General features: G+C 28.1%; 1 protein-coding gene across 2 annotated transcripts in view; it reads left to right on the top strand.

Annotated features, from left to right (window-relative positions):
• The window catches only part of LOC127286162 (ATPase family AAA domain-containing protein 2-like), a 37,576-nt gene that overhangs the window by 3,961 nt on the left and 21,276 nt on the right, over positions 1-12,339 (top strand). For both annotated transcript variants that reach the window (XM_051312505.1, XM_051312504.1), the window contains 7 exons: positions 3,437-3,824; positions 3,918-4,077; positions 4,802-4,883; positions 5,077-5,326; positions 9,718-10,225; positions 10,410-10,727; positions 12,128-12,309. In XM_051312505.1, the coding sequence (XP_051168462.1) occupies positions 3,463-3,824; positions 3,918-4,077; positions 4,802-4,883; positions 5,077-5,326; positions 9,718-10,225; positions 10,410-10,727; positions 12,128-12,309 (1,862 nt within the window). In that variant the 5' untranslated portion in view covers positions 3,437-3,462. The remainder of the gene's footprint in view (positions 1-3,436; positions 3,825-3,917; positions 4,078-4,801; positions 4,884-5,076; positions 5,327-9,717; positions 10,226-10,409; positions 10,728-12,127; positions 12,310-12,339) is intronic.

Below are 12,339 nucleotides of genomic sequence, written 5' to 3'. Positions count from 1 at the left end.
TTTATTTCCATGTATTAATTATTTGATAGAATTCTTAAAACGCCGAATTTTCATTTGTCCGAAACTGCATATGTCCGATAAATAATCGACAGAAAGATTTCGGCGCAAATTTTAAAATTAACCAATCACAATTTTCTTGATAATTTTTGATTGGTTAATATTAAAATTCTCGCGCCAAAATCTTTCTGTCGATTATTATTTGTCTGCCATTTACAGTTTCGGACAAATGAAAATTCGGCGTTTTAAGAATTCTATCAAATAATAATTAATGGAAATAAAAATTTGAACAATTGAAAATTCGGAGAATTGGAAATTCTGGTATTTAAAAATTCGAATTACTTAAAATTCTGTTAAATGAGAAATATGCTAAATTAAAATTCGATTAAAATTACAATTCTTTTAAATAAAAAGTTGAATAAAGAAAAATTCGGTAAAATAATAACCTACAATTTTTTTTTAGGTAAAAATTTGTTTAGAAAAAATTTTCTCAAATGCTAATTCGAAAACTTATAATTCATCTAAAAAATAATTATATTTAATAAAATTTTTTAAAATGAATTTCTTAACTAATGATTTTTGTGGGAAATTTATTCACCCGTTTATAAAAATTTAGGGACGCATGATTATGTTCTAAAAATTATTAGTTAAAATTTTGCATTTTATGGAATTTTATTTGTCATATAATTATTCTTGAACTGAAATTTTATTTGTTCGAATTAGCATTTCGCAGAATTTTCATCAAAACAATTTTCTGTATTACAGAATTTTTATATAATCAAAAATTTCATTTCATAGAATTTTTATTTGTTCGAATTTTTATTTTTTAGAATTTTTATTTGCTCGAATTTTCATTTAACATAATTTGCATTTAAAATTTATATTGAGTAAAATTTTATTGCATAGAATTTTCATTTTATTCTTTCAGATGAATTTTCATTTGTTCGAATTATTATTTGAAATAATTTTCATATAACCGATTTTTCATACAGGGTCAATCCATTATATTTCGAATGAAGTGATCGCTGACTAATTTTTAAAAATTATAATACTTTGCAGGAATGATTTTGAAGTTATCAAGATCACGAAATGAAAAGAATTTTATTAAAATTTTAATTATTTATTGCAAAATATGAATTTAAAGTATATGAGGTGCTGAAAACTATCAATTTTTTATCCATTAGAAAATATGCAAAAATACGTAGAATTTACCATAAAAATAAAAAAAAATTTTTGTAATTTACTAAGAATGAATAAATTTATCATTATCAATTGATGTAATTATTTAAATATGTGAAATAATATATAAAATATGATTTTCAAGTTCGCCTGTCAAATAACCTAAATTTGCAAATTTCATCTATTAAATGTGAGAAAGAGAAGTCATTAAATTGAAAAAAACCTTACCAAATATAAAGTACCTGTGACTAACTTTTAGTTTTTCTTAGAACTTTTTTCCTTTTTTCTTCATAAATGTGAAATAAAGAGCAATAAAAATTGGCACTTTGCTTATTTTCACTATTTTCAAATGTAAATAACTTTCTTGGAGAAAACTGAAAAATTACAAAACTTGGGCAATATCTAATTGATCACTAAATACACACACTGGAAAAAAATTCGCTTTGGTCCCGAAGATACTTTTTGAGATAATTAAGTTTAAACTTTTCACAATTTTTATCAGGTTAATACATGTAGTTTTTTAAGGACGAAGTTAGGTTTTATTGGTTAAATATTTTGAACTAACTTCAATTTTATAAAAATCACATGCATTAACCTCATAAAAATTGTGAAAAATTTAAACTTAATTATCTCAAAAAGTATCTTCGGGACCAAAGCGAATTTTTTTCCAGTGTGTGTATTTAGTGATCAATTAGATATTGCCCAAGTTTTGTAATTTTTCAGTTTTCTCCAAGAAAGTTATTTACATTTGAAAATAGTGAAAATAAGCAAAGTGCCAATTTTTATTGCTTTTTATTTCACATTTATGAAGAAAAAAGGAAAAAAGTGCTAAGAAAAACTAAAAGTTAGTTACAGGTACTTTATATTTGGTAAGGTTTTTTTCAATTTAATGACTTCTCTTTCTCACATTTAATAGATGAAATTTGCAAATTTAGGTTATTTGACAGGCGAACTTGAAAATCATATTTTATATATTATTTCACATATTTAAATAATTACATCAATTGATAATGATAAATTTATTCATTCTTAGTAAATTACAAAAAAATTTTTTTATTTTTATAGTAAATTCTACGTATTTTTGCATATTTTCTAATGGCTAAAAAATTGACAGTTTTCAGCACCTCATATACTTTAAAGTCATATTTTGCAATAAATAATTAAAATTTTAATAAAATTCTTTTCATTTCGTGATCTTGATAACTTCAAAATCATTCCTGCAAAGTATTATAATTTTTAAAAATTAGTCAGCGACCACTTCATTCGAAATATAATGGATTGACCCTACAACAGAATTTTTATTTAACCGAAAAATTATTTGACAGAATTTCTAATTGATAGAATTTTCATTTGTCCGAAATTTCAAATGTCCGAAACAACAATCGATTTTGGCGCGATTTTTAAAATCAACCAATCACAATTTTATGGATAATTTTTGATTGGTTGATTTTAAAAATCGCGCCAAAATCTCTCTGTCGATTATTTATTCGGACAAATGAAAATTCTATTAATTGGAAATTCTGTTAAATTATTTTTCGGTTAGGTAAAAATTCTATAGTATGAAAAATCGGTTATATGGTAATTATATCAATTAATAATTTCAACAAATGAAAATTCATTTGAAAGAATAAAATGAAAATTCTATGCAATAAAATTCTAACCAATAAAAATTCTTTAAAATGCTATATGTGTTATATAAATGAAAATCGATCAAATAAAAATTCTGTGAAGTGAATTTTCAATTATATAAAAATTCTGTAATGCAGAAAATCGTTTTGATGAAAATTCTGTAAAATAAAAATTCGGCTCAAAAATAATTTTAACAAATAAAAATATAAAATATTAATATTAATATTAAATATTCATAAAATGAAAATTCTAACTAATGATTTTTAGAATATAATATTGCGTCTCTATATTTATACAAAAAAGTGAACAATATATTCATTTTTGTTTCTTTCCTGTTTTAAGAAGAAGTTTTCATAAATATTCTGAAAAAAATACCGTTCTTTGTCCTTGAAAAACCTGGAAAAGTCGGGGAATTTTGCAAAAGCGTGGCAATCCTGATTGTTCAATTTTTTACGTCCGATAAAAAAAATTTAATATAATGAAAAAACATTGGCAAACTCCTTATTTTTCTAAATTTTATTTCAGTATATTTTTTTCCACACTCAGAAATAATAATTTTGTTTTGTTTGTTTTTATTTTCTTTCGTTTTTTTTTTTTTTTATATATTCGTCTTTTTTTTTTTTTGATTCAGGAACACAAACATTGAAGGGATATCCAATGTTCCCTCAAAATGGATCGTCGTCGGAGAAAGAAATGGTGGACGATGTCCAAGAACGAAAACGTGATCTCAGAGATCGAATGCCACTTAGATCGAGGGAGAATCATCAGTTGTCAAAAGTTACGACACGTCATATTCGTGATCGAGCCGAACACGATAGTAGACCAATTCGTGAATTACGTGAGAGACCAGAGCGTGAACATGTCGTTGAGAGAGGAACTAATCACGATCATAAGACAAGATCTGAAAGGGAGAAAAATATTCGTGACATAAAGGAACGTAACGAGAGGGAGATTAAAGTGAAATCAGAAGCACACGATAAATCCGATGTGAGAACACCGAATGAGGAAAAAGATACGAGGTATTTATTTATTTTTCATTTTTGATCAGTGATATTTGAAATTTGAGTGATTAATCGGATTGAACAAAAATTTTTTTTTTCTTTTTTTTCAAGAACACGCAAATCCGACAGTCCTGGAAGATTGAGAGAAGGGCCTATTACGAGACATTCCGGAAATTCGCTTAAGGATAAAGCCAAAGCTGAGGAAAATGAAGCCGATGAGGAGAGTTCGCATGAAAGTGAAAAAGCGGAGAATAATTCTGATAATGGACCGGTAAGAATTAAAAAAATTAAAAATAATTTTGAATTTTATGAACAAAATTTCAAATTTTGCCTATCAAGATTTTTTTAAAAAGAATTTTATTAGAAATAATTATTTTTTTTAGACGAATCTTCATTTTTCGAATTAGCATTAAACAGAATTTATTTTTTTTAATCGATAGAATTTTTAAGACGCTGAATTTTCATCTGTCCGAACAAATAATCAACAGAAAGATTTCGGTGCAATTTTTAAAATTCATCAATTACGATTTTCTTGATAATTTCTAATTGGTCAATTTTCAAAAATTGCGCCGAAATCTTTTTGTCGATGGTTTGTTTTTTGTAATTTCGGACCAATGAAAATTCAGCGTACTTCAAAATTCGTACAAATTTGAAATTCGGTGAATTGGAATTTCTGTCATTTAAAAATAAGATGAGATTGAATGAGAATTCTACTAAATTAAAATTCTTTTAAATAAAAAGTCATGTAAATTAAATGACTAGAAAATAAAAATTTTGCTAAACAAAAATTCGGTAAGTAGTTAAAAATTTTGTTAAGCAAAAATTCCTATGAAAAAAAAAATCCGGCGAATGGTAATTCGAAAAATGAAAATTCGACTAAAAACTAATTATTTCTAATAAAATTAAAAAAAAGAAATTCAAATTTTAATTTATTAAGTCCGTATCAAAAAAGGTGATTACTTGATGTAATTTATTAATTTTTTTGCTATTTTTAGGGTTACACGGATATGTATACGCGGGTCAAAAGAACGAGGCGAACATCACAACGACAATTATCGAGGAGTAAGAAATTGGCAGGTAATTATTTGCCAAAAGACTTAATTTTTTAGATTTCATTCATTATTTTTAAAATAGATTATTTAATTTTAAATTACAAGGGTTAATTATTGATATTTTCTATTGAAACATCAAGATGATAATAATAAAAAATACTTTCTCTAAGGAAGAGGAAGCAATTAATAATAATGAATTATTTATTTACATTTTAAAGTCGAGGACAGTGACATGAGTGAATCAACGGACACGCCAGGTCCGCGAAAATACAGTTTACGTCAGAAAAAGCCAACTGTCGATAGATTCCAGGCGAATGTTGAACCAGTTCGAAGATCGATTCGAGCCCTAAGAAGCGTTCTCAGCAATTCGATAAGACGACGCAAACATCGAAGCAAGAGCTCAAGTTCGAGTGACTCGAGCGATTCTGAACCCCAAAGATATGACAAGAAGAAGAGCAAAAAAGCGAGGTAATTTTATTAATTTTTTAAAAATTAAATTCGGCATCCATTTTTTTATGCTTTTGAGTGTCTTCGTTCAGATTCGGTAAGAAAATTTCAAAAGCCCATTTTTTTGAGTATTTCTTTTTTTATTCGAAATTAGATTTTCTAATCGAAATCGCTTTGGAAAAAATTCAATATTCGAATTTGAATTTAAAAAAAACGGATATTTGGGACTAAAATGGGTTAATAATCAAATTACACAGCGAACAGAGACAAATCTTTATTCTTAAAACATTTTTAGAACGTATATATGTTTATTTAAAGAACGTTCAAAAAATGGAAAATATTGATGTTTTTTGAATATAAGAAAACTTTTTAAACTATATAGGAAATTATTATAACTTTACGTGTCTTCTAAAAGCGACTTCGCAAAATTTTCGTTATAGAATAATTTTTGATTATTTTGAAATGAAATTTCGATAATTCAATTTTTCAATTCATTAAATTTGAGTGATACTTTTGTCGAGACGCATGAATTTTCTCCAAAATTTCAAATATCCTAACACTTAATTTACTTAAGTTCAATTGGCGTAAAAGTTGTATGGACAATGAGAATTAAGTTATATAAAAATCAGGTCAAATAAAAATTAGTTTAAGCGATGTTTAGTACAAATAATAATTAAGCCATGAGTCCAGTAGACCGGAGCATTTTATCGAGCTCAAATTAATTAAATGTGTAGCTTTTGAATATTTTATGCATTTTAATATATTAGTTTGACATATTCTTAGTAATTTTCTTTTTTGATACAACTAATTTCGCTGCTGAATCCAAATCCGAAGTCAGAATAGTAAGATTGGCTCATATTTTTGAGTTATACTCAAAAAACAACTCAAAAAAACTAATTAAAATAAACAAAAAATTATTTTTGTCATTACAATAGTATATTCTTATGTATTTTTTCCCGACGAATCCGAATTCGAAGTCAGAATTGTCCGATTGGCTCAAAATTTTGAGATAAACTCATAAAACTGCTAAAAAAACGGATTAAAATCAAAAAAAGGAAAATTTTTTTGCTCCAGACACTACACTAGTGTATTCCCATGTATTTTCTCCTGCTGCATCCGAATTCGAAGTCAGAATTGTCAGATCAGCTCTATGTTTTAATCAAAACTAAAAAAATGTTAAAAAATGCAAATGTTAAAGAGAATTTTTTAGTTGAAACCTTATTCTATTACAATGATATCATTTTCCTATTCAGTTCAAATCTAGATTTTAAATTTACCTCATTTAAAAAAACCTGGTATCAAAATGAGTATGAAATTCATATTCAATTTCATACGCATCAAAAATGAGCCAAACAGATTCTATGTCATGTAACATGGATTTATTTTGAGATGCAACAAAAATGAGACTATTTATTTTCTATCCTAAGCTTTGGATATCCTTCACTGAAAAATGGGTTTGGTATTGACAACCAAACGTTTGGTTGGTATTTAAGGAACTAAAATTTTTTTTTTGAATCAACAAAATTTTGGTTGTCCCAATAAAACTTTATTTAGGACAACAAAAATCCTTTTTTTCTAATTTTTGTTGTGTCAAACAAATTTTGGTTGAGACAATTAAAATTTTGTTGATTCAACAAAAAAATTTTGGTTGCTTAAATACCAACCAAACGTTTGGTTGTCAATACCAAACCCTTTTTTCAGTGTTGTCGGAAATTTACTTCCGATACCATCGACAAACAATTTAAATAAGTCAATACACTAGCGTAGTGTCATTGCACAAAAATTTTCCGCTTTGAGCAGTTTTTTAAATTCTCAATAAATTTTAGCCAATGTGACAATTCTGACTTTAAATTCGAATTCAGTGGGAAGAAATGTATGCGAAAACACTAAATTAGTGTAACAGAAAAAAAATTGACTACTTTTTTGACTTTAATTTGTGCTTTTTTAGTAAATTATAGAGTTTTCTCCAAATTTTGAGCCAATCGGACAATTCTGACTTCGAATTCGGATTCAGCGGGAAGAAGAATAACAAAAACTTGCTAAATCTTCATGAATTTTTTGTCCTTAGCCGAGTCGGTAACGTATTTCCTACGCTTTTCCAAATCTCATTGTTGAGTTGGTTGCCTTCTCAACAATTTTATTCTCGAGCTGATTTTCCTCTCGTTATAAGAGTACCTATATATACTTTTTCTCTTTCGCTAATTAAACTATCAACAATCGCTTCTTCTTTTCTTTTTCAACTTTAATGAATATTTAAAGTTACCACGCCGTTGCACAGTTACTCCCTCTACAATGACCGGTGTCATTTTGTAGTAACATTAAAATATTTTTTTTTAAAGTAATTAGTTTTTTTTTAGTATAACTCAAAAACAAGAGCGAATCTGACTATTCTGACTTCGGATTTAGCGGCGAAAAATACATGAGAATACACTAGTGTAGTGTCTCGGCCAAAAAACTTTTTCTTGTGTGCCTGTATAATGAATTAATGATAAATTTTTTATTTTAACCTTAAAAGTCACATTTTACTAATTAAATACCATTTTTACCAGCAAATCCGGCTGTTGTGGTAATCGTTTTCTTAAATAATAATACATCATAACCTTAAATTTTTAAGTCATAATATTAAAATTTAAATAACTCATGAATTTTCAAGTAAAAACACGCAATTTTTCGTTTTTATTTTTCACAATTTTTTTTATAACTAACTTAACCCTTTGAAGCATACATTTTTCTTTAACAGGAATTTATCTTTGAAGTGCATTATAGGTGGTTTTAAGGGTCGCTGATTACGAATCCGAAGCCAGATTTAAAAAAATTTTCAAAATTCAAAATGGCGGATCCAATACGGCGGACAATTTTTTTTTAAATTGATCATATCCGCTCGAAACTGGTTACTCAGGGGTTTTCGGGGTCGCTGATTACGAATCCGATGTCAGTTTTATAAAATTCAAAATGGCGGATCCAATATAGCGGACAATTTTGTTAAAATTGATCAAATTGATCACAGACACATACACACAAAAGCGCCATTTTGAATTATAAAAATCCAAAGTCATATTCATAAACAGCGACATCAAAAACACCGTAGTAACAAATTTCAAGCAAATCCGATCAATTTTTCATTTTGTCATCCGCCATTTTGAATTTTTAAAGTACAACGTCATATTCGTAATCAGCGCCCCCAAAAACACACGAGTTACAAGTTTCAAGCAAATCTGATCAATTTTTCATTTTCTCATCCGCTATATTGGATCCGCCATTTTGAATTTTGAAAATCTAACGTCATATTCGTAATCAGCGCCCCCAAAAACCCACGAGTTACAAGTTTCAAGCAAATCTGATCAATTTTTCATTTTCTCATCCGCCATATTGGATCCGCCATTTTGAATTTTGAAAATCTAACGTCATATTCGTAATCAGTGCCCCCAAAAACCCACGAGTTACAAGTTTCAAGCAAATCTGATCAATTTTTCATTTTCTCATCCGCCATATTGGATCCGCCATTTTGAATTTTGAAAATCTAACGTCATATTTGTAATCAGCGCCCCCAAAAACCCACGAGTTACAAGTTTCAAGCAAATCTGATCAATTTTTCATTTTCTCATCCGCCATTTTGAATTTTGAAAATCTAACGTCATATTTGTAATCAGCGCCCCCAAAAACCCACGAGTTACTAGTTTCAAGCAAATCCGATCAATTTTTCATTTTGTCATCCGCCATATTGGATCCGCCATTTTGAATTTTGAAAATCTGATGCCAGATTCGTAATCAGCGACCCCGAAAACTTTATAGACATTATTGTTAGGTTATTTCCTATTGTTGTTTAGTCATAATTACATTTATTGTAAAAAAAACGCTATTTTTAAACTTAATTTGTTTATAACATTTATTTTATTTATAAAAATCACTTTTTTAATGTAGTTATATTGTAATAGATATTCTAAAATACATTTTATTACTGGAATGTGTAAAATAGTGGCTGAAGTATTAAAAAAAGTGCAAGAAAAAAGGTTACACTCAGGAGTGTCACTATGCCGCAAAGGGTTAAAATAGATTAATCCCTGTAGCACTAATTTCATTTTAAAAAACACATCATAAGCTACCTCAGATTAAATTTTTGTGCAAAAATATTCAATACCGGCTGTACAATACACGTTTGAATATACGTCGGGTCAAGCAGACCTGTTGCGCCATTTATGTTCGAACGCTGAATTGTGCCAGTTAAGGGTTAAATAAAAATTCTTAAATATGAAAAGTTAATTTAATATAAATTTTGCTTTATAATATTTGCTAACAAAGAAATTGAAGCGTGGATAATATTCATGCGCCCCTTTAAAATTATATATAAGTATTGAAAGTTTAATATTTTATTAAACAATATAAATAAATTTTTTTTTTTTTTGCAATAACAGACAATCGACAATACCACAAGGTGGTCCACCAGATCGTAAAGCTGACATTAGTCCCATTACATTGGACACAAATATAAGTTTTTCCGATGTCGGTGGATTGGAATCGCACATTCATTGTCTCAAGGAAATGGTTGTATTTCCAATGATGTATCCCGATGTTTTTGAACGATTTCACATAACGCCACCGAAGGGTGTATTGTTTCATGGACCGCCTGGAACTGGAAAAACATTGATAGCGCGCGCTTTAGCAAATGAATGTAGTCAAGCGAATAGAAAGGTTGCATTTTTTATGCGTAAAGGCGCTGATTGTCTTTCAAAATGGGTTGGCGAATCTGAGCGTCAATTACGTTTACTATTCGAGCAAGCACAACAAATGAAACCATCAATTATATTCTTCGATGAAATCGATGGCCTTGCACCTGTTCGAAGTACAAAACAAGATCAAATTCATGCAAGTATTGTGTCAACATTGCTGGCACTTATGGACGGTCTCAGCGATCGGGGAGAGGTGAGAAATTGTTTCTTTTTCTTCTAATTAATCATAAAATTTACTTTTTGTGTAACTACAGTGAAAATTATTTCGAATGGAGAGAACTACATTTTTAAACGCAAAAAAATAGAAACCTGGAGCACAGTTTAAGGCTTCACAATAAAAAATAATAAATAATTTTTTTTATTATCTTGTTTTTTAGGTAATAGTTATAGGAGCAACTAATAGGATAGATGCAATTGATCCCGCATTGAGACGTCCGGGACGTTTTGATCGGGAGCTTTTCTTCCCGCATCCAGCAATGAAGGAGAGGCTCGAAATATTGAGGATACACGTGAAAAAATGGCAAAATCAACCGGCCGATCATCTTTTAGAGGCGCTGGCAGAAAAATCGACTGGTTATTGTGGCTCGGATTTACGTGCTCTCTGCACCGAGGCAGTTATACAGGGTTTAAAGAGGACTTATCCTCAAATTTACTTATCGAGCAATCGTCTTCTTCTTGATCCAGAACGCGTTGAGGTAATTTGAAGCATTATTTTTTTAAATTAATTTTAGCTCTTCTTTATGAAGAATATTTTTTGTTACGAATAAAGAAATGACTGTCAAGAAAGTTAATTTAATTTAAACTTTAAAATTTCAGTTTCTTTGAAAAATATTAATAAAATCAAGTTTTGTTTATTTTACAAGACGGTTTTCGGTTTGATAAAATAAAAAATTACTTGCATTTTTCAAGAAAAAAATTAGTTTAAAAGTAATTTTCATTCTGTGGAAAAATAGTTTTAAAATAAGTTTAAAAAAATAATAAACGTTTATTTATTAGATGTATGCCATTCAATTTTTTTTAAAACATTGAAAATGATATTTAAAAATAATTAAATTACTGTACTAGAAAAATTTATCCTTTAAATCTCACTTTTCTCTATATATGTAAATTTAAACAGATTTTTCTAATATATCGAATTTTCAAATAATACAATTTCCATATAACAAAATTTATGTCTAGAAAAATTTTTATAAAAAAGAATGTTTATTTATCAGAATTGTTCTTTTGTCAAATTTCTTTTTATCTGAATATTCACTTAAAAGTATTTTTATTAACATTATTTCCAATTAAAAGAAATTATATTTAACAAAAGTTTTATTCAAAAAATTTCTATACAATCTAATTTTTATTTAATAGAATTGTCATTTAACAGAAATTCTACTTAGTTAAATTTTTAAGACAAAGAATTTCTAGTCCAACGATACTTTATTTGATCGAAGTTTCTCTTATCCGAATTTTTATTAGATAGAAATGTTAAAACGTCGAATTTCCATTTAACAGAACTTTCATATATCAGATCATACACTTGGCAGAAATATTTCAGCGGGAGTTTTCAAATTAACCAATTACAGTTTTCTTAATAATTTTTGATTGGTTGATTTTAAATCTCCCGCTGAATTGTTTCTGCCAAATGCATGATCTGATATATGAAAGTTCTGTTAAATGGAAATTCGACGTTTTAACATTTCTATCTAATGAAAATTCGGATAAGTGAAACTTTGGTCGAATAAAGTATCGGTGAAATAGAAATTTTCTGTCTTAAAAATTTAACTAAGTAGAATTTCTGTTAAATGACAATAATATTAAATATAAATTAGATTGTATAGAAATTCTTTGAAGTATAGTATAAATGAACAGAAAACAGAATTTATGGATTTGAGAATGAAAATTGGGATCTGATTTCTGTGTAAGTGGAGAGAGAAAATATTGGGTTTAAATAACAAAGAAAAGGGTGAAAAAGTTTTAATTCAAGGGAATAGCAATACAGATAGCCAGAAGGAAATAAAAATAATAATAGTAAAACATAAAATAGACGAAGCTAAGAATTATTTCAAAGTACTCTATTAAGAAAAAAAATCTTATTAATCTTGCGTAGGTGAAAAAGAAAGACTTCATAAAGGCGAGTTCACTTCTTGTTCCGTCGTCTCACAGAGTGACGCCATGTGCCGGTAGGAAACTCCAAGCGTTCATGGAACCACTCCTAGGACCCTCGCTCTCTCATCTTGTTGACGCAGTCAAGGGAATTTTTCCACAGGGCATTAATCCAGCTTTGGCAAAGTAAGCTTTTGTTTTTTTTTGTTATTGTCC

The sequence above is a fragment of the Leptopilina boulardi genome, unplaced genomic scaffold, assembly GCF_019393585.1.
Source record: "Leptopilina boulardi isolate dan_hultmark-lab unplaced genomic scaffold, ZJU_Lbou_2.1 LbouV2_351, whole genome shotgun sequence".
NCBI classification, from domain to species: Eukaryota; Metazoa; Arthropoda; class Insecta; order Hymenoptera; family Figitidae; genus Leptopilina; species Leptopilina boulardi.
Note: the sequence above shows the minus strand (reverse complement) of the source record. Positions and strands in the feature narration are given on the sequence as shown.